The 26,778-nt window shown below is 42.6% G+C and overlaps 1 protein-coding gene across 2 annotated transcripts; it reads right to left on the reverse strand.

The window, feature by feature from the left end:
• Nucleotides 1-571: 571 nt before the first annotated feature.
• Nucleotides 572-24,818, reverse strand: LOC109288229 (claudin-15-like). Of its 2 annotated transcripts, XM_019503694.1 has the most exons (6): nt 24,468-24,818; nt 23,786-24,062; nt 6,901-7,065; nt 6,646-6,727; nt 3,171-3,281; nt 572-743 (listed from the first exon to the last, which is right to left on the reverse strand). In XM_019503694.1, the coding sequence occupies exons 2-6, from the start codon at nt 24,003-24,005 to the stop codon at nt 644-646; spliced, it is 678 nt and encodes a 225-aa protein (XP_019359239.1). In that variant the 5' UTR covers nt 24,006-24,062; nt 24,468-24,818; the 3' UTR covers nt 572-643. The 2 variants fall into 2 exon arrangements, with proteins under 2 accessions (XP_019359239.1, XP_019359238.1); XM_019503693.1 differs by lacking the exons at nt 23,786-24,062; nt 24,468-24,818 and adding an exon at nt 16,035-18,591.
• Nucleotides 24,819-26,778: the final 1,960 nt, after the last annotated feature.

Here is a 26,778-nt window from a genome sequence, read left to right on the forward strand (position 1 = left end):
TGAGGGCTGCCAGCACACAGGGGAGCCCAAGATGGCTGCCACCCCTGCCCCTCACTGCTGACTGACTGAGAAGGCTGCCTGTCATATGCCCCTTCCCCCCCCAACTCCGTGGCAAGAGGTGGGGCCACATGCCAGACAGCCCTCTCAACCGATCAGTGGTGAGTGATGGGGACACCAGGGCCTTGTGGCCAATCAGAGGCATCACGGGGTGGGGGGGAGCATCACGACCAGCCAATGAAAATGGTGGCTGGATCCACCATCTGCCCACGACATCAGCCAGGCACCCCCTTGCATTAGGTAGACCCCACCTTTGACTACCGCTAGGAGCCCAGGCTTCTTTGTCAAGAGGATCAGTTGGGATCTGTCCCTAGTCCCCATAATCATGTGTCATGTGTGGCATGACAGGACATGTGATTATTAAGATTGGGGATTGGGTCTCATCATGTGATTGTCTGAATGTTTGCCAGAAGCATCGATGAGGGTGGGATTGCTTGTTTACTTGCAGTAATAGTACTCAAATATATACCAGTTTCAGTACTCAAGTGAAAGGCTGCAACATAAACCAGAAAACTGGATATAGTAAACTTTTTTATTTGATTTGACAAAATGCTAACTTTACAAAACTTTAAAAAGGGAAAAGAGTTCAGACATAATCTTTGGCGGTCATAACTGTCTCAGAGTCTTTGGTGTAAATGCGTTGTGGAAGGGTGGTTTGGCCCAACGAGTAGTCGTATTTGCCATTGCTATAAAGGAAGAAAAATTATTAAAAATAAATAAGCACTATACATATTCACATACTCTTTGACAAATTAAGTTAACTGACTTAAACAGTTATGCATATAAAATCTTTGTGCTAAGTTGCAATTTTTAACATAATTCAACAGGATGAGAATTTACAGTAAAATTATCTAAACTTTACACTGCTGGCCTCTGATCCATCATGCAGACCTTTTATATTGTGCACTAATGCCAGTGAAGGGCTCAAACAGATTTTCAACAATTTTTGTATCAGTACATTATGGCCTGGTGCAGACATTTGGAAACCAGTCTATACCCATAACCATACAGAAGTTAAGGGCATATAGACTGCTTTAAAAATGATGGATCCTGGTCTAAGATACATCTGGATCAATGTAGTATCAGACTTACTCAATCTAGGTTATACTAGTCTAGCTAATATCAATGCCAGGTCCGCTTGCAAATCAAGGTAGATCCTGTCCGCTGGTATTCTAGGGGATTTTGAGGGCCCACACTGGCCCCCCCCACCACAGTGTGTCACAGTTCAGCTGCTCCAGCTGAGCACCTAGTTAGTCCTGCCTCCAAGCTCTCTGTCTGTCAGCCACAGGCAGGATTGGTTGGGGGGTTTATGAGCTGTAGGGGGAGATGGTGCCAGAAGTGCACCCCACATTCCTGGCTGGGTTGGTGGGGCCTTCCCTGTCCTCCCCCTTTCCACCAAACCAGCACCAAGTTCCTGGCTGAAGCTGCTTCCTCCCATGCAGCTGCTGGACCTCTGATGCCTGGGGAAGGAGAGACCAGCCATGCCCTTGTGGCTGCAGTGCCTGGCAGAGGGCAATTCTAATGCCAAGATTGCATGGATCAGGGACCAAGTCCCTGTGCCAGGCTGAGCTGGCAGCCCCGCCCCCCCTGCCCCTGGAAAGTGCACCTGCCTCAGCTGAGTGATCCCAGCCAGCAGCAGCTGGTGCTGGGTGAGGGCTTACCTGGCTCCCCGGGCTGTGGTCCCAGGGCTCAGGACAGGAGAGGGACAGTCTGTGCCCCACCAACTCAGCTGGGAATGCACAGTGTGCCAGTGGCACCACCTTCCCCCCAGTAGCTTGTGACGCCTGCTCCTCTCCTGCCTCTGTCCTGCCGAGGGTGGATCCCCTAGCCCCCCCCCGGACAAAACCTATGCCACTGAGCAGGGGCAACCATGCCTCCCTGCTGGCTACCTGCGTCTGAGCATTGCCTGGTAGATGACAGGCTGGCAGCAGGGAGGCATGTGCCTGACAGCCAATAAGAGATGACCCCTACTCAGCTATGGTGGGGTGCTCTTGGCAATGTCCGGCAGGCTGGGAGGTGTGCCGGAGCATCCCCAACCTTCTGGCCTTGGCCAGTACAGGCATCTGCCTGTTTCCTCCTTACCAAAGGGCAGATGTGAGTTTCATTTGCTCCTGATCCCATTTATGCAGCTTAGATAAAACTGTGTAGACTGGAGTGATTCTGCCTCAGGCTTTTTGAATGTTTGTATTTAGTCTTTGAGTCAGATTCAAAGTCCACTGAAGTTTATGGAACATTATCATGAACTCCAATGACTTGGAATATTGTTCCTTATTACTAGTTTTCACACAACTTTTGTAAATGTTTAATTATAGTATCTCCTAGCATGCTGCTTTCTTCTGTAACGATCTGCTTTTGAAGTTTTAAACAGACTTGGTTTAGATGTACTTGAACCTAGTATTGTTTGACTATTTTAAATGTACATAGACCCCTGCTGTTTATGATAACACCATTGTGTTTCTCAGATAAATGTGTCTGCTGCATATTTGAGTCATTTAAAATAAAAATGGGTTTTCCCACATAAAGGACAAACAAGTAGGCCAGAAATCTTATTTTTTCTGCCTGACTGCTAAATAAAGAGTTCTGTAAGAACTGCAGAGGAAACAAGAACTGCCAAAGAATTTCATGAGCTCTGTTAGTTGCTTTTAGAAGAAAAAGGATTGAACTTTCTGCAAGACAAATCCTCCTAATTGTAATACTAACAAACTTTTGGAAAAACAGAGCTCTATTGCTATAGTAAACACTGTATGTTAGACTGATTTTATAGTTTTGCCAGTACAACAGAAAATCAGCTCTTTGACTGCATAGTTCCATTATGTAGATATTAGAAGCCTCAGCACTGGCTAGGATTATTAAAGACTATAATTGATTACTACAGAAATTGTAACAAGACAGTGTTAGAGATCAGGTCAATGTGACATACATATAAATGCAACCCTTCCTAAGCTTATGGCAAGACACTGCTGAATTAGCAGTCCTACTCTCTAATTTTGACTTTACAGAGTTGTGAAATTTTACAATGGAAAAGGCAGTAATTTTCTGTGTACAAATTTGTAATAATATTTTAAGTGTATAATTTACTTTGAGCAGTCAAATGAAAAAAAAATCAAAGTTACCTGTATTTTCCTTTTTTTCCGCTTTCGCATGAACATGTCAGGAAGATCCCACCAAGCATAAAAAGAACAGAACCAGCCCAGCCTAAATACAGTGCATCTCCTAGTTCATACCTGAAAAATTTTATGGAAGCATCATACAACATGATTACATATACGTTTAATAATAAGCAAGAATGCAATTATTTTACAATGAGCTCTAAGGTGCATTAATTGTACAAAAATAGTTCCAGTCTGTGTGGAAGATAGGATTATAAAGAATTATAAATGTAACTTCAATACCCAATTACATATTTCAATAATAGATAACATCAGTGTCTTCATATCCATTCAGCATGCTCTTTTAAGCACATGTTCAAGTGTTTTGCTGAATAAAGCATTTAAAGAACAGACAGCGATAACCAGCATAGTGATAAATATTTGATAACATACTGAACAGTTAGTCATAAAGGAAAGAGATTTACAGCTTCTGAAAATAGACCACATACAAGACAACAGCTTGAAGGTAAAAGGGGAAGGGAGGGATACTGTACTTACTCAATTACCCTGATATTATCTCTGGATATCTGTGTATTACCTGTGCAGTCAGTACTTACTAGTTACCTTTTTCTCCTTTGTAGAACTGACTAGCCAGATTCCCCACTGTGTATTATTGGTAAGAACAAAACTACGTATAAAAATGTCTGAGTGTGAAAGGCCTGACGAACTCCAGACTTTGTCTGATTTTGTCTACCCATGAAGACAATGTTTAAATGGAGGGTGAAGTGATATCAGTTACAGGCAAATCTCAGACAACAGTGACAGAAGCATACTGAACACACAGGCTAGGGACAGAAGTTACACATAAACTGGTTTAACTGATCAGAAACTGGTTTAAACCTGTAACGGAACAAAAGTTCAATGCACGTAAACCAGTTTCAAAATGGCTGAAACCGGCTTGAGATAAACCTGGTGTCAAGAGGCTGGAACAATGTTGGGGTGGCAGGGGACTGGGGGTTACCAATGGGAGATGTAACTGTCTATACATAAGTGCTAGAAGTACGTGGAATAAGCAGGAGGAACTGGCACTCCTGCTAGCAAATAGGGAATATGATCTCGTCGGAATAGCGAAGACCTGGTGAGATGCCATGCATGATTGGGTTGTATGCATAGAGGGCTACAGGCTGCACAGAAGGGATCAGGTAGGAAAGAAGGGAGGAGGTGTAGCTCTCTATGTAGAGGCTTTGTGCTATGTGAAGCAGATTATGTACATGCCTGGGATCCATGTAAGTGGAGTGGGGGTGTGTAGATGAAACGGGCCCTAAATTGAAGTGGTGGGTTTTAAAAAACACTGCTTAAATTTAGAGCTGATTAAACCCCCGTGTTGTGCACACACCCTGCTGACTTACCTGCTTCTCCAGCAGGGACGGGAGGGCAAGCTGCTAGCAGGCAAAGTGGTCCCTGGGCTACAGTGCGGCGGGAGCTGGTGCTACCTTCCTTGGCAGCTGTGGGCCTACTACCAGGCAGCACCTACCCTCAGGCACCTGGCTCAGGCAGTCCCGGGGGGCACTGCAACCATGGAGGGAAGCACCGGGCTCCCAAACGGCTGAGGCAGGCAGGTAGGCTCCACACTGGGGCAGGGAGATCAGGCTCACTGCTTTTCTTGCGCGCAGCTGCTTTCCCAGGCTGCTGTCAGGCTGCCTGCAGGGTTTCCTGCAGAGCCCGAACAGTTTTTAAAAACCCTGCCACTTCAATTTAGGGCCCTTGTTCCGTCTACACACACCCCTACTCTACTTATATGGATTCCAGGTACATATGTAATCTGCTTAACAGCATAACACAAAGCCAGTCCTACTTTTTTGCTTGTCTTGCATTGTAACAAATAACTGTTCTCAAGTTATAGTTCCATAGTTGTTAGGGGCTGAAAGGGACCTTACAGATCATTGGGACCAGCCCCCTTGCACTTGGGCAGGAAAGACTGCTGGGATCAGATGACCCCAGCAAGACTTGTTAGTTAAGTGAATGAACTAAGTCTAAGTGCATCTTTTAGTTCCATTGCCTACCCTGTTACACAATTGTGCTTTAGTTAACTACATTGAAACAGTAAAGGAAAAATAACTGTCAAAGGGCTGTTATGAGAAGCTTTGAAAATGATGGGAGCTAGTCAGCTATCTTCCCTCACTTTCAGGGCTTTTAATAGCAGCCCTGAACCTGACTATTAGAAGCCTTGAACATGGTGTAAGCTAGTCATTTGAGGGGCTGCTAATACAACTAAGATGAGAGCACAGTGTACTTAATTAACATTGTTTACATTAAGTTCAGATAATGCAGGTGTTTTTTTCAGTCCCAAGACAAAAGAGAGAGATGTACAGATGGAGGTGTATAAAGAAGCAGTGAGACAATACGGACCAGCATTAGAGAGGGTGGTCTCTGTGCAACTATTATCTAGCCATTGTCAAACATTTTGTAGACATCATGGCAAAGGACAGTAGTAAGGAAAAACCTAAAGGAGAATAAAGGTTCCTTGTGCAGTTCTTTATAGAAAGGACCTGTAAGCCTGAAAGGGAATCAGCTTGCAGGGTGCTTGGTTACTTTTTCATGCTGAAGTCTAACAAATTTGATTTGCCAATTTGATAAATATTGTAGCCAATACTGAAATGAAATTCAATTGGGGTAACCCTTTTTAGTGATTCCAAGGAGTGTTTAGCTTAACATTATGTTTTTCTCAGGTCCTTTTTTAGCTTGCACAGAAGTTTTCAAAATGGGACACTTAGTTACGCTTAACTAATAAATATGTTTGTTAATTCACTCAGAACCGCATAGGTATATAGTTAATAATTTTAAAGATAAAGTTTAGAGACATCAGTTATTCAAGGCATTTATGGAACTTGTAACTGATTAACATAAAACAGTGTTGAAGCCCAGAAGCTATGGGCAAGTCAACAAGATTTTTTATTTCATTTACTTATCAGTTTTCTTTTGTATCTAATACTTTTATCACTCTTTCAGTAATTCTCTCCAGGAAGATGAATGCACTTCTCTTACACATGCTAATGAACATTATCCCTGAAATGTCTTCTGTTTAGTTAAATAGGAACTGGTATAAAATATGAAAAACTGCTTACAGTGCCTTTAATTAATAAGTCAAATGAGTGTAAAATTTCTAATTTGGAGTGAAAAATATTTTTATTGCACCTCCTGGGAGGAATCAAAATATTTGACTGCATATATCTTTCATCTTTCTGTAGGACATCTAGTAAGCATGTTTAGCTTATCTGATAGTTTTCTATTTCCCTGTGTATTTTAATTAACTCCAGGTCTTAACGGTCTACATGTGTGCATTAAGGATGGCTTATTTGCTGACATTTTTGTTTGTGTGTTGAGGGGCAAGGGTAAAGTGAAGTTACCTATATAGACAGAAGTACTGAAATAGTTTAGAATCACCCATTGGAACTATTGTTGCCAACTTAAAAATATGAAGCAGTGTGCTACAACTTACTTGGTTCCACCATACAGTGGATCAAAAAACTCAGCAGTAACCATTGCAGCATACCAAGAAACAGCAATCATGGAACAGAGACCTACAAGGAAAAAAAATATGATGCGTATACTTGAAGTGTTTACTTAATACAGTAGTTCAGCAGCTTTAAATTATGAAAATAAATACATATTTCCTTAGTCTAGTTCTGAAAGTGCTATTGAATATCTATACAAATCTTACTTTAAGCCTCAATATATAATGCTAGAATCTTACCTGCTAAAATGAACATGGATCCACCTATTACAGCCATCTTTGCTTTTGTGCTTCCATTGCTTGTCCCAACTTGTGTGCATTTTAAACCAAACAAAGATAGCACAGTAGATGTGAGACCCAAAACGATGGACGTGAACATCAAAGCACGGCATGCCTGAATATAAGCTGTTTTGGAAAGAGAGACAAAAAAAATTTTTTTTGCCAAGAAATTACATTAAGTCCAATTGTGAAAACATACTGATAAAATAAGGTGACATGATTAGGAGTAGTGAACTTTTAAAAGTTTGGCTGTTTGGTCTAGAGAAGCATCAAAAAGTAGAATATTTGTTGAACGTAGAAGTTAATTTGGTGGCAAATGTTAATGCTGAACTACACTTACTAGTAACAAGCGGGTTTATAGTTTCAGAAAACTGAAAGAGGCGCGTCAGTAAAGCCTGACAGATTACAGAAAGCCCTTCATGGATCGCTTAAAATCCTGTGGAATAAAGAGGCTTATATACATATGGCTATTTGGAAGAGGGGTAATAGACCCTCTTCCTACTAGCAATTTGGACTTTTCAAACTTTGGAGCTTTCCTTACATCTGCGTAACAGTATACACTGTCCATCCCTGCCTCCAGATCTGTGCAACCTTTTCCAACTTCCTAGCCAAGTAATTGGCTAAAAAAGGACTTGGTGTACAAAGAAAACATTACAACTTTATCTGTGTTTTTCAAAGTAATTTATAACTTCGGGGGTGCTTGCCACTTGAGGGCTTTCACAGGCTCTGAGGGGAGCCTGCTTTGGGGAAGCAGCAGGGGGAACCTCCCCCAGGAACTATTCTGAGGGGGGGAAGATGTGTGGCAGAGCACCTCTGGTGTCTGCCACTGTAAGAGACTGAAGAGGCAACCAGCAGGTGCAGCTCAGCTCTGACAAGCAGCCATTTTAAGATGCAAGCCAGCAGAGCTGGAGGCAGGACTCGGCTGCCCGGCACTGAGAAAGCAGTATCTCCTGGTGGAGCTGCTGCTCTGGTAACACAAGGAGGTATGGGCAAGAGCTGATGGGGATGATTAGGAAGCTTTTGGTCCTAGGCATGACCTAAAACTGCACCCTGCTGGGGATGGGTGGCATGGTGGGGCTCCCAGTGGTGCAAGAGCCCCCAGGAAATACCACCTCGGTGAAAGGTGGGTTGGGGTGCCTAAACCCCAGCCTCCACCTTCAGGTGGGTCAATTAACATCAGAGGTAGTTGGGGGCCAGGCACAGCTGCAGCCACATGAACCTGTGGGGTGTGTGTGTGACCCCAGGCCCCAGCATAAGGGGGAAGAATGGGCCTCAGTGGAAGCAGAGGTGTAGAGCAGGGTGCAGTGGGGCACGTGACAGCCTGCACCAGAGTGGCACTTGGGAGGCCTGGAGAGCCTAGCAAGGGGCATGGCGCTTAGGGAAGAGGCAAGGACCCCAGAGGCTAGGAGACCTGACTGTGGGGAGGGGCAGGTGGGGCAGGGAAGGAGCCCAGTGAAGGACTCAAAGCCCAAGGAGAGAGGCTGGAGTTAGGGGCCAGGATATAGTTACATGTGAATACTGAAAGGGGTGAGTAGTGAGGCCCTGTGAACAGGGGACCTGAGGTGAGGCCCTGTAAGGAAATGGCATGAACTGGTCCTGGTGAGCAGGGAGCTCAAGTGTAGGCCCTGCTAACATGAGGGCTGGGTTGGGTCCAGGTAAGCCTTCGGGTGCCTGAGGCCACAGGCCAATTGGGTGGAGTGGCTGAGGAAGTGCCGAGGGTAAACAACAGGGTGAGTCAGGAGCCCTTAATTCAGAACAGCTGGGTGAGTGACCCCGTGAGGGACTAGAGGCAGAGTCACCCCAGTGTTTTGCAAACCGCCCAGCACTTGCTCAGATGAGGTTCATGGGAGAGGTTGCATGCTTGCTGGCCGGGGAGTGCAGGGAAACAAGCCCCAGGGCCCTTCAGGTGAGGGCAGGGTAAGTGTGGCCCCGGGGAAAGATGGGGTGGTATGAGAGTGGCCCTGCAAAGGGATACTATGAGAGAGAGCGTGTGAGAGGCAGTGGAGTTGGAGAGGCCTTGGTGAGAGGGAGGTGGTATGAGTGTGGCCCATAATAGGGAAGAAAGCGAGAGGCCTAACACTGGGATGAGTTGAGCCTGGCCTCAGACTGAAGCAGAGCTCAGCTGTTGGGAATATCTGCAAGGCTTAAGATGCAGTACAGGGGTGGTTGGAGCTGCATACATAAGCCCCAGGAGAACAGGGCATCCGAAGGGCAACCTCCCACCTTATTAAGAACCAATTAAGAGACAACAAAGCATGGCAGGAAAGAAAGGCGGCCAGCGTGCCCAGAGGCAGGTGAGGAGATTAGCACTGTGGCTTGTCAGGGAGTTTCCACTTTGCCATAGTGTTATTAAACTTCTGACCCTTATTCTAAGATGCTAATTATATTTTAACTTCTTTCTTAACACTAGCTTGGGGATAGTTTTGAAAAGTATAGCAACAACATGCACAGAAACACTATTTATCAAAGAACTTCACCAAGTTAAGTATTCCTGTTTTGCTGGTGGGGGGAAATGCAGCACAGGGACTAGTCAGACCATGTTCCACCTACTGGATGTCAAAATAGATTCAAATGCCTAAGAGCAGTTCTACTCCACCTTGTTTAAGTCCCTGAAAATCTATTAATGCATCCACTTTTGTAACACACCATCATCTTACTCCTACGACTAAGCCACAAAGAAGTAGGAGGACCCATCCACTCTTTGTAGTAAGAATTTTTCAGGGACTTGAGCACGATCAAATACATCACACTTAAGAACCTAGAATACACTTATGTACCTTGTGGGTAGGTCTACATAAGCCATTTACTGTGTAATAGACTGATTAGTTGTGCATTAAGCATCTTAGCTTCTACATTTGTCCCTGCCAGGCTGGAGTAAACTAATTTACTCCACAGCAGGATAGTACTTGTATTTACAAGTACTATCCTGCTGCAGAGTGAAAAATTCCAGAGCAGCGCATGTGCAGATGCTGCCCCAGCCAGCCCCTCCGCAGCGCACTGAGCTCAGAGTAGCAACCCCAGGCTGACCTTACGGGTCCCTGCCAGCTGGAGCTGCTCTGGCCTGGCTCAACATGCTGAGATCCAAGGCGCACATTCAAACAACAAACTCTGGGGTTTATTGCTCCAGAGTTTATTGTTCCTGGGCACCCATTCAAGCGGAGTGCCTGGGAGCAATAAACTCAGGAGATTACTGCTCCCCATTAACTACATGTGTATATGCGCCCTGTAGGTAGAACAGAATCTAGCCTTAAGTGTTAAGCTCACTGATTCCCAGTGCCCTGCTATAAAACAATACAGCATGCTGATGCTAGATGAAAATAAATTACTAGTAGTTGGGTTTAAAACCAGTATATATACATGATGCGCTTCACATTTAAAAGAAAACATTCCAGAAGCATTTGTATAGTAAACAATTATTAGCTATTAACATTTGATTTTTTTTTCCTATCAGTTTTATCTAGTAAGTACAACAAAACAAAAATCATTTTTAATGATTTGGAAGAATCACAAAATGAAGACTGAGGCTCTTGCATCATTTATGTATCAAATATATTGTCATGCTTTAGCATTACACAGGCAATTTAAGTCCTGACTTTAATGTCTGGAGATGATTAGAATGTAAAGAATTACTGAGTGGGAAGAGCTGAACCGCATTTTATTTTACCAGTAATTTCTGTTTTGGTCAAGTGCTTGCAGATAGAAAATCTCAAATGAATGTGAATTCGACTGGACAAAGTTAATTATAGGGCAGTGGTGCTCAACTTCTGTCCCATCCAGATCCAGCCTGTGAGATCATGTCACCAGGCCTGTGGAATGGTGGTAGTGTTAATTGCTGTTCTGTTGCTGCCAGATTTCCAGACTTGTGGAAATTTCCAAACCAGATGATGTGGCTCATCATCGTAGATCATGCTGCTGTGTAGCCAGGGCCAGCATGTGGAGTTGGGCTGGCACAGGGGGTTGGGCTGCACGTAAGATCGGATTGGAACAGTACACCAACCCAATGGCCCAACCCCATGCACTGACCCAACCCCATGGCTCCAATCCCATGCTGCATCAGGCCTCAAATTAACCCATGCCACTCATTTGACCCAGTGGTCTAGAAGGTTGAGCACTACTGTATAGAACGTGGCCAAAGAAAGTGAGCTGACTAGTTCCACCTTCTACAGTTTCATAACCCATAGGTAGGTCCTGGGACCCTCCCTTAAATCCTAAAAGGAAGTTTCTGCATCCTTAGACCCTCATGATCAGATTGCTTTAGTTCCACAAATTGTTGGATATTTCCCTTTATTTTATCCAGAAAATTATCTTCTCCTGGGCCCATCATCTCACCTTTCATATTTTTCATCAATCTGTTCTTCAATTTGCTTTTCCATTTCCAGGACACTGTTCATGCTTTACCCACTTCAGTGGGATACAAATCGCCTATTATGTACCACGTAGGTATATTCCTTAAAATGGAACATTTTTTAACCTCTTATCTAAAACACAGATCTCTCTCTGAGCATCTTAAGAATAAAAACTCAAGTTTAAAAGCCCATTACAAACAAAGACGGGCAGCTGGTTAACTGTTTAGTAGCACATGCTTTATTTCCCAGCTGTAGCACAACAGATAGGCAGATTCATGTTTTTTGGCTCCTATGAACTGCAATCCAATTTAGCAGCACATAAAAACAGATCTTCAATACAAACTCCTTATTGGGGTTTTGGGAAACCTGAAATTTTTGGCTAACAAATTATATTGTGCAAATACAGATCCTGAACCATAGATCCATGAGGTTTTTTTGTCCTTAACTAGTTCATCTGCTGTTCTGTGAATTGCCCATCTATAGTTGCTTCACTGAAATACCAGAAATCTTGGCTACCATAAGCTTTAGGCATCTGCCTGGGAGATTTTACATCCACCAGTGTTCCAAATTTAGGATCCCCAAATCCAGTAGAACACTCTCACTCTAAAATCTAATGTTATAAAACTATTCAGAGATGCTCAAGGCATCTTATATAGAAAATAAAAATATAAAAGGAAAAAGTTATAGAGGAAGCCAAAAGTCTACTTGGAGCCAAATCGCATATCCTTCTGAATGTACAAAGAGATAAGGCATTCTACAAACTTAAGGCTCCCAATGCAAAGAATTTCACAATAAACTTCCTGTTCCTGCTTCAGTTCAGCCCCTACTAGCCCAGCACAAAAGATGCCTTCCTTATCCATCTCTTAAAGACCTTGTCACACAGGACACTTAGTACAAATTAAGTCTGTGCGATATGAAAGTTAAAACCATTCTGAACAGCCACACACTAATGTTTATTATGATCTCTAAAGTTCAAAGCTCCCTGGATTGTTGGTCCCAGCACCAACATGCACTGGAGTCTTGAATCAGCCCTGGTGCAGTTAGACCATCAGGTGACTGTCAGTCCCAACCCTGAGACTCTCCAGAGCTGTGGGCATCCAGCTTTCAACTTGATCCTGGAGGAACCTTAAGAATGAAAGATCCATGATCCTTCCTCCTGAGATGTTTGGATTTCCTTATCCCACCTGGAGGTTTGGTACAGCAGAGAGGTCCCTAGCTGATGTCACAGCTGGGTGCGGACTGCAAATTGCTTGTATTATTTCCACGAAGCAGTCCAATGATAGTCAAATATGTGTTACTTAATATAATCTAGACACGTTTCTTACATGAAGTCTTAACTTGGCTAGAACATGATCACTCTTAGCACATGTTCTACTGCTTGAATGCATGGTCACCAATGGCTTAAGTAAATTTAACACAAGCTAAGTGTAATGTGTAATATGGCCCTTACATTCTGCCTCTAATCTTGTTCACTGTCATGGTTTCAATCACATTTCTATATTGTGATTTTCAAATAATTTCTTCATCCAGTCTGTACTATTGGGACAGCTGTACTATTCAAGCTTCTACATCCAAACTGTACTACTCACTTATCTATCTAACCTCATGTTCCCAGATGTCAAAGGCATTTCCTGGATGGCCTGTTACTCTCTCAATCTACCAAACTGAATTGTTATTTGTTCTTTACTTCTTTTCTCTGTCTCCCTGTTCTATCACTACTCTTCCTGTTTCCTAGCAGGCACTCCCAGCTTGAAAATCCCAAATGTGAGTTTTCTCTTTCCATAAATAGTGTCTCCAACTTCTGATGCTTATTTCTTATTTCATGTGGAAACTGCTTTTTCTTTACTATCTTCACAATAAAACCTCTTTCCTTTCCCTGACTTCTGCAAAATCCTGTTCAGCCTCCCAGCTTCTCAACTGTACATCCATGTTACTCTGAGTGTGTCAACCTCTGAATATATTTCATTGACTTCTTTTTTACTGCATGAAATCTAAGCTTAAAGTTCTCACCTTCAAAGCCCTAGCTACAAATTCCAGATACGTCTACATTCATTTCTGCCCCACAGCCTACAGATCCTACTTCCTATTGCTATAACCAGTTCTCCATATCATCTTGATCTTCATGTATCTTAATGCATCTTCACTTTTTCTTTTGCATCTTCATTATGAAGTTCTTATGTGCTTCCTAAAAAGTCCTTTAAAACCGGTTTCTGTTCAGTTATCACTTATACTCCCTTTGTCTTGCCTAACTGGCTATATTTACACCAGAGAATTCTAAAAGATCCCCAGTACTAATATGACTGAATAAATTTAGAGCTGTATCTATATTATTGGTAATAAGATTCTACATAGGGCCAACAGCTCTATGTTATGAGGCCCAGTCCATTAATGGATGTATATGATAATATAATCCATGCTCATATAAGCAGTCTGTGGATAGAAAACAGATGGATATTACCCTGTTATTGTAGGATGTAAAAATATTATACAAAACACATTTCATGGTCCTCTCAGTCTAAGGCAATGCAAAGAAAATCATGAGCACCATTTTTTAAAATCCCTTAAGAACAATCAATGAATATTTTTAAAAGAACTTCTTATGTAGTTAAGATGTTACATTTTACCTGTAAAATAACTCATGTTTATACATTTTTATTTTTCCCCCCACCTCTCCTGGATAAAATGTATGGTAGTTTTAGGTTTCTCAGACTTGGGGACCTACCAAATACACAATTTCTGTGAAATCATGTAATTGGCTGTGTCCCATGAAATAGCTTTTTGCCAACTCCTTGCTATTTTTTTTTTTTTTTTTTTTAACATAGCCGGTTCCCCAAGCTTTTTCATGGGGAATTGGCTGTCTCCTAGAAGAGGGAGGGGGAGAGAGGAGAAAGCAGAGAAAAAAAAAGGCAGACTACCCATCTCCTGAAGCTGGGGGGTGGGAGAAAAAAAGAGAGAGAGAACAAAGCAGGAAAACTTCCCATCTCTCTGTCTCCAAAAAGGGAGGGAGGGAAGCAGGGAAAAGCCCACCAAAAGTCCCCCTCTCTTGATTTGTGTGTGTGTGTGGGGGGGGGGGGCAGCATGACAGCTGGAGCAGAGCAAATCAGAAGCTGAGCCCTTGACATCAAGCCCTGTGACATCAGCTAGGGATCCCTCTGCTGTACCAAACCTCCTGGTCGAGTAAGGAAAATTTAACATGTCAATTAAGGGTCAGCCTGGGAGGGGTGGAACTTTCAGCATCCCTCAGCCAGTCAGAGGCATGAGGGGAGCTGCTTTGCTCCACCTTCAAAATGATGGCCCCGACAACGATACGGCCATGAAATTGTGTTACAGCTGTGTAATCAGCTGCCAGGGCCTGTGAATTTGGTAGGCCCGTAATTACACTCATACCAATTCTTCCAGAGAATATGAATTCAAAATGGAATAGCTAGTCTAAAATAACTATGTCAAGAAACTTCTTGCAAAGTGGCTTAAAGTAATTTTTTTTTAAAAGCACACGTTATGGAATAAAAATGCTCACACAGAGTTAACTAGGAATAGTGATGACAAACCAGTTATGCTTACAATTCCTAAGAACAGAATAATAGAATCACAGAATCATAAAAAATTAGGGTTGGATGGGACTTCAGGAGGTCATTTACTCTAACCCCCTACTCAAAGCAGGACCATTCCCAATTAGATCATCCCAACCAGGGCACTGTTGAGCCAGGTTTTAAAAACCTTCAAGGATGGAGATTCCACTACCTCTCTGGGTAACCTGTTCCAGGGCTTCACCATCCTCCTGGTGAGAGAGTTTTTTTTCCTAATATCCAACCTAAGCCTCCCCTGCTGCAATGTGAGATGATTGCTCCTTGTTGTGTCAATACTTTATGCCTACAGTTTACTGTACAATTTAATGAATATTGTCATTACATGATTAATACTTTAGAACAATCCATAGAAAGATAAGCCATGTCTGCGTATTTAGCTTGCGCAGCAGGTATACCTATGATTTTCAAAACAAATACAATCAGAAAAATTCCTTATTTCTAAGATTGAAATATTGTAAATAGCATTTAATAGCTTATTTTAATTTCTTACATTCAAAACAGTTTTCTCAATCTAACCATGCATTTGGCCAAAAATACTATTTTATATCTAACCATATTAAAATGCTCCAGATGCAGGGTACTGGCAGAGGTGTATCTAGGCACTTCAGATGGGGCAGTGTCAGTGGCTGTGCTGCCAGTGGTGGTGGCCAAACCAGCAGCACAGCAGCTTCTATTTTTGTGCCCTGCTTCTCCCAACTAAGTGCCTGGGACTGGTGTCCCAGCCGCTCCCTCTTCACTATGCCATTGGGTACTGGATATCAAACATTAAAAGAAAATGCCTGTGAAATGGGCTTCTGAAAAAACAGAATAATTTACACCATCAATTCAAGCCAGAAATGTTACAATTTTCAGAAATCGTCCCACAGGATGTCAGAAAATGGAGTACATTATGTCGAAAATGTCTATTAAAAATCATTGCCCGATGAAGTGAGTTCACTGACATTATTTTATAGCATTTCCTAATGAGTTATATTTGACACATTCTACTGTTTTATAGACTACTTGATTGTTATAGTCAGAGAGGTCCTTAATGACCAAGAAGTCAATTTAATGTAGCATTACTTGTAGACAAGATACAAGATTAGACTTTCTAAATTGAAATTACTTCTTTCCAACAAGTTCCTCCATTATATAAAAAGAATGCACAAAAATGGACACATACCAGGCAATGCCAACATAGAATCAAACTCTCTGCAGTTGGTGACTCCAGTGCTATCTTCTGCACAGCTTTTCCACAGGTTTTCATACAAGGTAGAGGTTGTAATAACACTCCCATATATGGTGGAGGTTTTCCAGTAATTATGTGACAAAGTTGATCCCACCATCAGGCACCCGAACAAACTCAACACAAAGCCAGTAATTTCCAAAGCAACAGACATGTTTGTGAATATTAACCTGATACAGGTGTGTTTCAGTATTAAAGTGATGTGTATGAAAAATCCACCCTTTAGAAGGGTACTTTCTATTTTATCTCTGGTTTCACTCCAAAATGAATCTACCTTTGCTCTTTGCTCAACCCACAGAGTGATAAACATTTAAGAACACAGCAGTAATAACTAGGAGCAGTTTATGATAAAGACTGATTGCATTAGCTAAAAAATTATGTTTAATAGTTTTTTTCTGATTAAAAGTTGCAGAATGAGCCCATGGTGCATCCAAAGTTAGACAGTCTAACCAAGTCTCTTACAGAACAGCTTGCTAGAGTGATAATGTTGGTAAATATTTGTGATGTTCACAGAATCTCTTTTTTTTTTAATTAATCACAGACTTTACACTAGGCTATAACTATTGGTAATATTATTGCTGATTAAAAATAAATCAGGTTTTGTGCTATGTTATTTGCTTTAAGACAAAATTAGACTGTTAAAACATAACAAAAGGAACTTTACCTTTTTCTTAAAAAAATAGTATGCTTTTATAGTGATATTAATAAAAATAAGCAAGGCAATCATAGAATGTATTTTAGCTCAGGTGACTAGATTATACCAGAGACATTAAGTTTGTGGATAAATGGTTAACATTAATATTTTACAGACTTTTGATCCCTGGTTAAGGCGATGTGTTCCCATATAACAGAGTCCCACTCATGCTGAAAGCTGAGTGTGACATTACATGGCTCATGGATACCAAGCACAGGTCATGAAATCACTGCAAAACAAGTTACTACCTGTGAAGTAAAAATTGAGTGATATTGCTATTTAAATAGCAATATCAATTTCCTGAAAACATCAGTTTGTCAAAGTATCATTTATTTTAGAGATACAGCAATCCAGGGTATAACCATACTGAAATTCAGCTCAACAAAAAATGCTATGTTGGTATTTGCTAACTTTAGTAACTTAAATAGCTTTGCAAATATAAATGGGGTTAATCATTCATGGTAATCTGCCTCTACGTCACCTGGAACAGGCAGCACAACACCTTCACAAATATTCTTATGCTGAGCTAGATTTACATAGCAATGCAACACAACAGAATGCAGTTATAAAGCAATGGTGTGTAAAGTTTATGTATGATCCCCTGAAGGAATCATTGATCAAGAGGGATACAAATTCTTCTTCTATGGGGTACATCTGCTTTTTAACGCTTTTTTTTTTATGCTCCTCAAAAATTTCCTGGACATTTTGTACCTGCCTTTCAGAAGGCTGGGTTTTAGTTTCAAAGAATATCAGAACAGCATTGTACTTGCTTTAGCTCCCACAGAAATCTCTGAGAGTGTTGCCATTGACTTATATAAGAGCAGGGTTGGCAGTCCTGACCATACTCACATGTGCCTGTTCAAGTGTTGCCTAATCTGCTAAAGCTCTAGGAAGGTAGCACAGTAATAATTTTACTTCTCTGAAAGATTTTGTAGAAATCTGCTCTTCCGCCTCTGGGGAGTCCTTGCAATTTTAAGATTGGTGGCACAGTAGATTCACCACATTCCAGAACGTTACTGAATTACTTACATCCCATAAGACCTTGCTGTTTGCAGCAAAAAAAGATACCTAGAAATGGGAGAACTTCAGGGTAATTTGCCTCTGCACTGCCTTTGAATCTGTCTACCTGAGAGTCTACTACTTCCCATGTGACAATGGCACATTGAATTAATCTGAATCAACAGTTCCTACTTCTTTATTAGGAGGTTTAATTTTTAGGACAGATTTTAATCAAGGTTCCTTACTTCATCTTGCTTTCCCAGATGCTCTAACTGATCTGGAAGTTAATATTTAGCCTCCAATTGAACTCTCATCTCTTTAAGCACCTAACAGGTTAAGAGCTCCATGCCACAAGCTCTTGAACAGGGACTGGTTAACGTACCCTAGGGTCAACTTCCTGAACTTGTGGTCTGAGCAGCTGAGACAATCTCCCCTTCCACCCTTCTAAAGAAGAGAATTGCATCTCCCTAAGAGCTACTCATACCTGTTTTCAAGCATCCTGTCAAAACTACTGTTTTTGATACTGGTACGTGGGGCATATGGTGAGGTAGGGTTCCTGCTTATATCTTACCAGGGATCTGGGGGAGATCCAACTACAAGAGCCATTGCAGAAGAGGCATGAAGTTGATATCACTTCCAAGGTTATGTATTCTATTTTGAGCAGCCAGCAGAATAGTTCTGGATAATAGCTTGTGATACCTTCTGTTACTACAGCAGCAGTGAAGCAACTGGAGTAGACTCAGACACCCTTAGATTAAAAGAGCTGCTGCTTATGTAAGCATGAGCACTGCAGCACCCACTAGTGGACACAGTTTCTCTGGCACTGAGCCACAGCAGTGTATAAAGGGGCTGAAATCCCACTAGTGGGGATGCATAAAGGCCCTTGAAGAAGAATAACCACATTTTTTAAATCTCTGGGTCATACATTTGAAGCAGTTTGACTGCTTTACAATGGCTCAAAGCTTTCTCTTTTATTTGAACCATATTATCTAAAAAAAGAAGTTTGCTTCCATATTAGAATTAGCTTTTTCAGTAAAAATTTTCACATATAGCAAGCATTGAAATCTGTGCATGTTTTGCAAATGAACTTCACCGACAGTTCAAGCAGCCTTTGAATGCACTAGGAAACAAACTATAATTTAATACTTACTATATTAAGACCCAAATAAATGAAAAGTTAAATTAAAAGTGCCTCAACATATAGCTGAACATTTAAAAAAGTAAAGGGATTGGGGATTAATTGTGATCCACTAAACTACAACAGGGCATCAAATTTACTCAGCAAGAAGAGATTTGGGTGGTGGTTTCTAACAGTGTGGTGCAACAAATTAGGAATAGAAGCAACCATCTTTCTTTTCTTATACATTAAGGGAGTGGAATTGAAAACAAGCAGGGACGGAAAGGATGAATATGGGACTTAATTTTTATTAGCTCAATGATGCTTAAACTGCAGCCCCTAAGGCACAGGTGGCTCTTTCACCTACCATCTGCATCTCTCCACAGAAAATTGGGGGCATGCATTGGGGACATCTGAAAACATCAAAAATATATACATAAGTTTAGTAAACATACATTTAGTTTAGTAGAATGACATTTACTGTTTTAAAGACTCTGACCTTAATGGACTGCGTGAATATTAGTTTGTTTCCCCTTTTACTGCATTTGTCATAGCTTCCCTGGGAGAGTCTATGCTATTATGGCTTTCTGGTTGGCACTGACTGCCTATGTGTCTCCCAAACTAATCAGAACTTTGAGTTGCTGTGCTGCCTACTTTCTATTACATGCCTCTGGCAGTTGACATTGATCAGTGGTTATGCAAACTTACTGCAAAATATGTTACAAATGCACTGGTATGTCCTGACATTTTAAATACAAACACAGCGACTTGGAGGTGGGCATGGAAAGCACGCTGTCAAAATTTGCTGATGACACAAAGATGTGGGGAGACATGGGCACGCTGCGGGGGAGGGACAGAATCCAACTAGATCTAGACAGGTTGCAGAGGTGGGCAGATCAGAATAGAGTGGAATTCAACGCAGACAAGTGCAAGGTGCTGCATCTAGTGAAAAGGAACCTGCAACACACCTATAGGCTGGGGAACTCCCTTCTCAACAACACAGTGCCTGAAAGGGATCTTGGAGTCATTGTTGACTCCAGGATGGACATGAGCTGCCAATGTGAGGAAGCGGTCAGTAAGGCTAACTACACCTTGTGATGCATCTGTAGATGCACAACAAAGAGATCCAGGGAGGTGATCCTTCCCGTCTATACGGTGCTGGTCAGGCCACAGTTGGAGTACTGCGTCCAGTTCTGGGTGCCACACTTCAAGAGGGATGTGGCTAACCTTGAGAGGGTCCAGAGGAGGGCCACTTGCATGGTCAGGGGGCAGCAGACCAGGCCCTACAAAGACAGACGGAACAACGGCCACAAATTGATTGAGAGTAGGTTCAGGCTTGATATCAGGAGGCATTAGTTTATGGTTAGGGCTGCCAGCCTCTGGAATGGGCTCCCAAGGGAGGTGGTGCTCTCCCCTACCCTGGGGGTCTTCAAGGGGAGGTTGGATAGATATCTGGCTGGGGTATTATGATCCCAGCACTCGTTCCTGCCCAGGGCAGGGGGTCAGACTTGATGATCTGTTCAGGTCCTTTCCAACCCTAGAAACTATGAAACAGATTTTGAACTAGCTACCAGCCAGGTCCTACCCTTATCAAGAATCCCCAGATTAATGCAAATCCTAAAAGCAGAAATCCACAGTACACCAATACTTAGCAAAAGTCAAACATCTTAGTAGTAGATGTGGTTAGAAAATTGAGAGGAATTCCTACACTATTAAATAGGTCTGTAACAAAGTGGGGGAGCTTTCTTTCAACCAAGCAGAAGATATTGGGCACTAGATTTATGGTCTGAAATCAGTCAACTTATTAGTGCTTGAAAAGCATTGCTAGTCCTGAAAACCTTGCACTAGTCCACCAATAAAGCATACTCATAACGACCTTTTCACTAGACATTTGAAGACTGGAAAATACATTATGAAGTAGAGGTGCACCGATACATTGGTCTAATATTGGATTGGCTCTGATATAAAGAAAATTGTCTATCAGCCTGAAGTGGCTGATTTGTTGGCCAATAAATGGCCCATGCATTGTGCAGTAGGGCTGTGCGAGGCTTTGGACCGCGCTTTGGATCCAGAGAAGCTTTGGACATTTCAGCATCCGAAGCAGCATGTCCGGATCAAAATGCTGGCTTCTTTAGGCTTTCCAAAGCTGTTCGGAGCCTCCAAACCACTTCAGAGCCACTTTGGAGATCCAGCCATAGGGTATAATGGGAATCAATTAAATATCTATAACTTTGGGGTTTTTTTTTTTACTGATTTGGATGAAACTTCCAGGGGTCGTGGCCCCTGCTGAGGCCACAAAGCCTGCCAAGTTTCAAGAAGATAAGTGCAAGGGTTTGGGGGGAACTGCATCCCAGATTCCTAAAAGCAAAACTTATGTCACCTATATGTTACACCACAGGGGAGTGAAAACTGCAGGAGTTGTCACCCCTGCTTCGGCCACGAAGCCTGCCAGCTGTCGAGGAAATAGGTGCAAGGCTTCTGGGTTCTGGGGCCCTGCACCTCTAGCAGCTGGCAGGCAAAACTCATTACATGGACGCTTCTGCAACTGTGTCTGTCTTATGCATGCAGCACATTCTCAAGGGAGTGGAAAAAGCAGAATGGTACCTAGTATGTTGTATTAAAAGCAGGATCCAATATTTGGCTAATAGATGGAAAACTTCTCTCTCACAGGATAGCTCTGAAATACCAGTTTTCAATAGCACAAAGTAATAATTTATTTTCTTAATTGTGATAATAAGTTAGTATATATAACAATCCTTCACTGATCCTTCAGTCTAGCAGGATTTTTTTTGGCACTGAATCCAGGAATGTATATGGTAAATCCAGAAAAATTAAATCCGAAATAATTTTCAGTCTTTAAATAAAAGACCATTCATCTGTTGCTACGGTTGCTGCTGCTAAATTACCACACTTGCAAGTCTTATCCTAGAAAACACAGAAGGTATGTTTTAATCTAAAACTGTGTCTTCTGAGTAATCACAAATTCTAGAACCACTTTGATATGCAACATTAGTAATACATTCAATTTCCTTTAGCAAATCCTTGCTTTAAATTAATAATTCATGCACAATTTAGCATGACATTTAGGGACAGATCCAATTCCACCTGTTACTTGTCTAAGCAAGTGCTTAAATACATTACAATCCTAGTCCACCCTGCTGAAGTCCCAGAAAAAAAAAATATTCAAGCATAATTCTGTAACACACTGTGGCAAAGTGGGGTCCCACAGGGCTAGTTTCCCCACCTGCCTTTGGGCATGCTGCCCACCTGTCTTTCCTGCCATGCCTTATTGTTACTTGAGGTGTTACATAAGATGGGAGGCTGCCCATTCTTACCTTGATGCCAGGGAGGCGCTATCTGAGGCTCCGTTCCTTCCCTACATTGCAGCCAAAAGCCTCACAGATGGCATCTACAGATGTTAACATCACCGGCCCCACACTGGGCCCCAGAATCCTCCAATCCAGATTCCTCCAATCAGGTGGCCTACTCCACCCTCATTAAGGGATGCCTAGCTCCCTGAACTCTTTCCCCTCTAGGGCATGGTTCCCCCAAGACCTTTGGCCATGCAGGCCCTGGCCTCACCTCCAAGGCCAGTTGGAAATCCCAGGTCCTCAGCTCTAGGCCTCCCTCATAGTGGCGCCCTGTCCCTTTTGACCGTTCTGGTCCTGGCCCCAGCATTGACCAGTCGAGTGTACTTTAAGTCAGGCTTCTGAGTCTATAGCCCACTCTCTAACTTGGGTCTGCCTTCTTAACACTATTATCAGGTGACCCACCCAGTTGTGGGAGCTGGGGTTATTAAGGCACCCCAACCCACCTTTCACCAGGGTGGTAACTGGTCTGGTATTTCTTGGAGGCCCACACCACTGGGAGCCCCACCAGGCCACCCACTCCTGGCAGGGAACAATTTTAGGTAATACCCAGGACCAGAATCCTCCAATCCATCCCCATAAGCTCCTGCCCTTACCTCCAGAATGTTGCATACCACCTGGCCTGCCAGCAACAAGCTGCTCTGTTTACCCAGGCAGCCAGGGATCTAAAATGGCCACTGCAATCAAGCACCTCCTGGCTGCTTAGCTCAGATCGTTAAAGTGCAGCTCAGCCCTTAAAGTTGCAGGCACCAACAGTGCCCTGCCACACACATCATCGTCTCAGCCTTAAGGGTGAGTCACCAAAAACAGTGAAGAGAAGGACCCATCCCTGTTTTGCATTGTTTTTCAGGCACTGGAATAGGGTGGAATGGGATCACACTTAGATGGCAAAGTGGACATCGATATCTAAACGGTGGAATAGGATTTGCCCTTAATATCATGATTTGTTTAGCTGGATATACATTAAGGAATTAGTAATTTTGTTCTTTCCTAAAAAATATATTTTAGTATGAACAGTGAGAAAGTGTTTAACATTGCTCTCCGGACAACACAGCAGCATCTCCCATGATGGAATAAATACTTCAAACCTATTGATATACAAACTTATTGTAGTTAACAACAAAAGACAAGTGACAAGTGAAAACTGTATATTTTCTAAAACAATTGGGAGTGACATTCACTTCCGTGCAGAAAGTTGAGGCTACTAAAGGCGACAGGTAGATCAGATTCACTGGAGTTTCCATACGTCCTATGCACCGTAGCATGTTCATGTATGCTGCTACAAAAAGGGTAAATTATGGGATCCAATGGCCCCACCCTCTCACAGGAAACATGGTAGGGCAGAGAGTGGAGCTGCTATTTCAGATCAGATCAAAGTAGTTGCAATAACAGACTGTGTTGATGCTCTTTGGTCTGGGTTCTAGCCTGTAACCCTAGCCTACTGCCCTGTCTGTCTAAAAACACTGGTAAACCAAAAACTTGGATTTTGTTTAAATAACCATACACTTACGGTCTGCAATCAGAAAGGAGAAAAATTTCTTGCACTCTATTATTCCCAATGAAGTACTCGCACAAGTCATCCAGAGACCTTCAGAGAGCCAGTTTGTAAGAACAGCTTCTTTTGCAGTGCTGGAAATTTTCCATTTGTTGGACAGAGTAGTAACAACTAAAATGATGAACCCAGACAGAGCGAGAAGCAATGAAGAAATTTGTGAACATAATGATGCCATTCTTCAGTGAGAAGCTGGTTTTCAAAGTAGCCACCCAAAGATTCTGATATCAGAACCCTATTAAAAATAGATTACATATGAAATATATCAATCAATGTTTAAATTAGTTTCTTTTCTTGTTCCCTACATAAACAACCTAACACTGCAACTATCCACAAAATTGTTTAACAGTATAGTAGATGCTTAAAGTTTATCTTAGCCTCTAAAGAAATGTTCAAAACAATCCAAACATTTTAGCACATTTTTATAGAATGCTAATTTTCTGTATCTTTATAATATTTGCCATAAAACAAGCATTCCTATATTTGAATTTGCAATGTCATATTTCCACTTCTGTTTACAAACTGAAATTTATTTTAAAGCAATCAAATATGAGAATAAAAATAAGTGGATTAGTTTTACACCACCAGATTAAACTCTATAAAGCTGCAAATTTCAAACAAAATGAACACTAATACTTACGTTTACAGAAATGTTTTCTGTCTATTGCATTTGCCTTTCTGCTAGAAATAAATGTCAGCACTTTGTGAGGGTCAGTTTGATCAAACAAGAGTAAATGTTTTGTACTATATTAAGACCTTTCCCCCTTAAACTAAAAATCAAGGCTTCCCTGCCAAATCATTGGCTGGTGGTCAAGAGTTCAAACACAGTATTTCCTTCCAACTTAGCTTCAGTATAATGAACAAATTAAAGCAAATAAAAAGCAGTTGCAACAGTAGATAAGCAAAGAGCCAGAGGTTCTCAAACTACTCCAATGATCACTTGATGGCACTTTCGTAAGAGCTGGCTGGTCAAAAAATATCAGAGCCCCTTGGCTTTTGTTGTGGAAATTCAGACAGGATCACTGTTTGGCTAACAGAAGCGCTTTATTTTGAATGGCCACGGGAGAAAAAACAGGGGCAGCTAGTTCTCAACGAGAACAAAGCACAGACTACTTTATATACTGATAAATCACATACAGATCAACCGGCATCGTAACATACTCTTGGCAGTCTGACAGTGACTCATCCTGGTGTCTTGCTGAACCAAGTGTGCTTTCTCAAGCTGTTCCCTGATAAGCTTATCCTGAAGGCCGCCATGTTCTCATTCGGCCTTCAGCCGCATCCCCGCATCTTGTCCCGACAGTATACACTCCTTTCAGTACTTTTCCATTCCTCATCACTCTCAGCTTTTGAATTGTATTAAATTTATTGAATTTTTGTTCAGTATTTTCCTAATAACAGATTCTATGCAACAATATCTTTGGTCATCACAGGGATTTTATGCAAAGTTGAATAAGAAGGAAAATAGCTCATGGTTGCAGTTAAGAAAGAAAATCGTTCAAGACAGGTACACTTTTAAAATTTCCTCACAGCTTGAACCACTTTTTATAGAGTCCAAGTTAAATAATTCAGGCTCTAGCTCAGTTTTCCACTCAAATCCCATGGCCTAGAGTAACAGTTTAGTTACAAGAGCAGGTTCATTCTAAGTTTACATTTTTTTATATTGTACCATAAAGGTTCAGTTGCATATTTAAAAGGCAAACTTTTCCTTAATGCCTTTAATGCAGCAATCCATAAACATATATTTAGTGATCAACAAAGGAAATCTGTGATAGCCAAAACTTAAACAATGTAACAAGATCAACAGACTTTACACCAAACAGTCTGGTAACTCACAGGAATATGACATACAGGATGTGTCTATGTAGGACACAAGCTATGACAACAAACTACTGCACAGTAGGGTTGGAAATGGCCTGTGTGCCACCAGGACTGCAGAGAAACAGCAGTCACCGTGCAGTCATTTAGTGCTTACTCTAGCAAGTACTAAATGACTGCGCAGTAACAACTGTGCAGTCAGGCATACATGTAGACAGTCCCACTGGGTCAGACCAATGGTTCATCCAGACCAGTATCCTGTCTCCAAAAGCGGCAGGAGCAGATGTTTTAGCACAGGGCTGCTTAAACTTTATTGTCTGTGGAATCTGTCCCGCAGGCATCTCCTGAGGTTGGGGCAACCGGCAGCAGGGGACTCTGGTAGGGTGGCCATCATAGAGGACAGTCTGATTGTCCTCTCTCCTCTATTGATACAAAAACCAACGCCTTTATGTCCTCTTATTTTTCTCTTCAGGAGAAAAATAAGAGGACATAAAGGCATTGTGTTTTGTATCAAGAGAACAGAGCAGCAAGAAACCAGAATGTCCTCTAAGATGGCCGCCCCAGGCACCTGCAGTACTCCTACCCCTTCCTGTGGCCAAAATCCCAAGCCCTGCTAGGCCATGACCAAATCAGAGCCAAGCCATGCCCCCTTCCCTCCTTCTGGCCAGGATGGGGCTGGGTCACCTCACACCTCCTTCCTCCCCCGGGGCTGTGCCAAGCCCCCTCCCCCGTGCAGATGGTTGAGGGCCAGGCATCCCTTTGCCCCCACGGGGCTGGATTACGCTCAGGTCACAGCCCCTTCCCCCGTGACCCAGGCTGGGGCTGCCCCCGGCCCCCCTCCACCGCCAGCCGAGGCCTAGCGCTCTCGCGCCACTGCCTTAAGGGAAGAGCGCTGAACCAGCCACATCTCGAGTCACTATCGCTGTTCATTCCCTTCCCTTCGCCCCGGAAGCGCTCCCCTGCCCCACTCAACATGGTGGCTATGGGTGCCGCCGCCGCAGCCCCTCCTAAGATGGCGGGCGGGGCGGGGCGGGGCGGGGCGCGGGTGCCCCGGAAGCGCTGGGCGCCGGACGTGGGTGCCCCGGAAGCGCTGGGCGCAGCGGGGCGATGTGGTGGAGCTGCTGGGCGCGCGC

The sequence above is a fragment of the Gavialis gangeticus genome, unplaced genomic scaffold, assembly GCF_001723915.1.
Source record: "Gavialis gangeticus isolate Ggan-Ray unplaced genomic scaffold, GavGan_comp1, whole genome shotgun sequence".
Taxonomy (NCBI): Eukaryota; Metazoa; Chordata; order Crocodylia; family Gavialidae; genus Gavialis; species Gavialis gangeticus.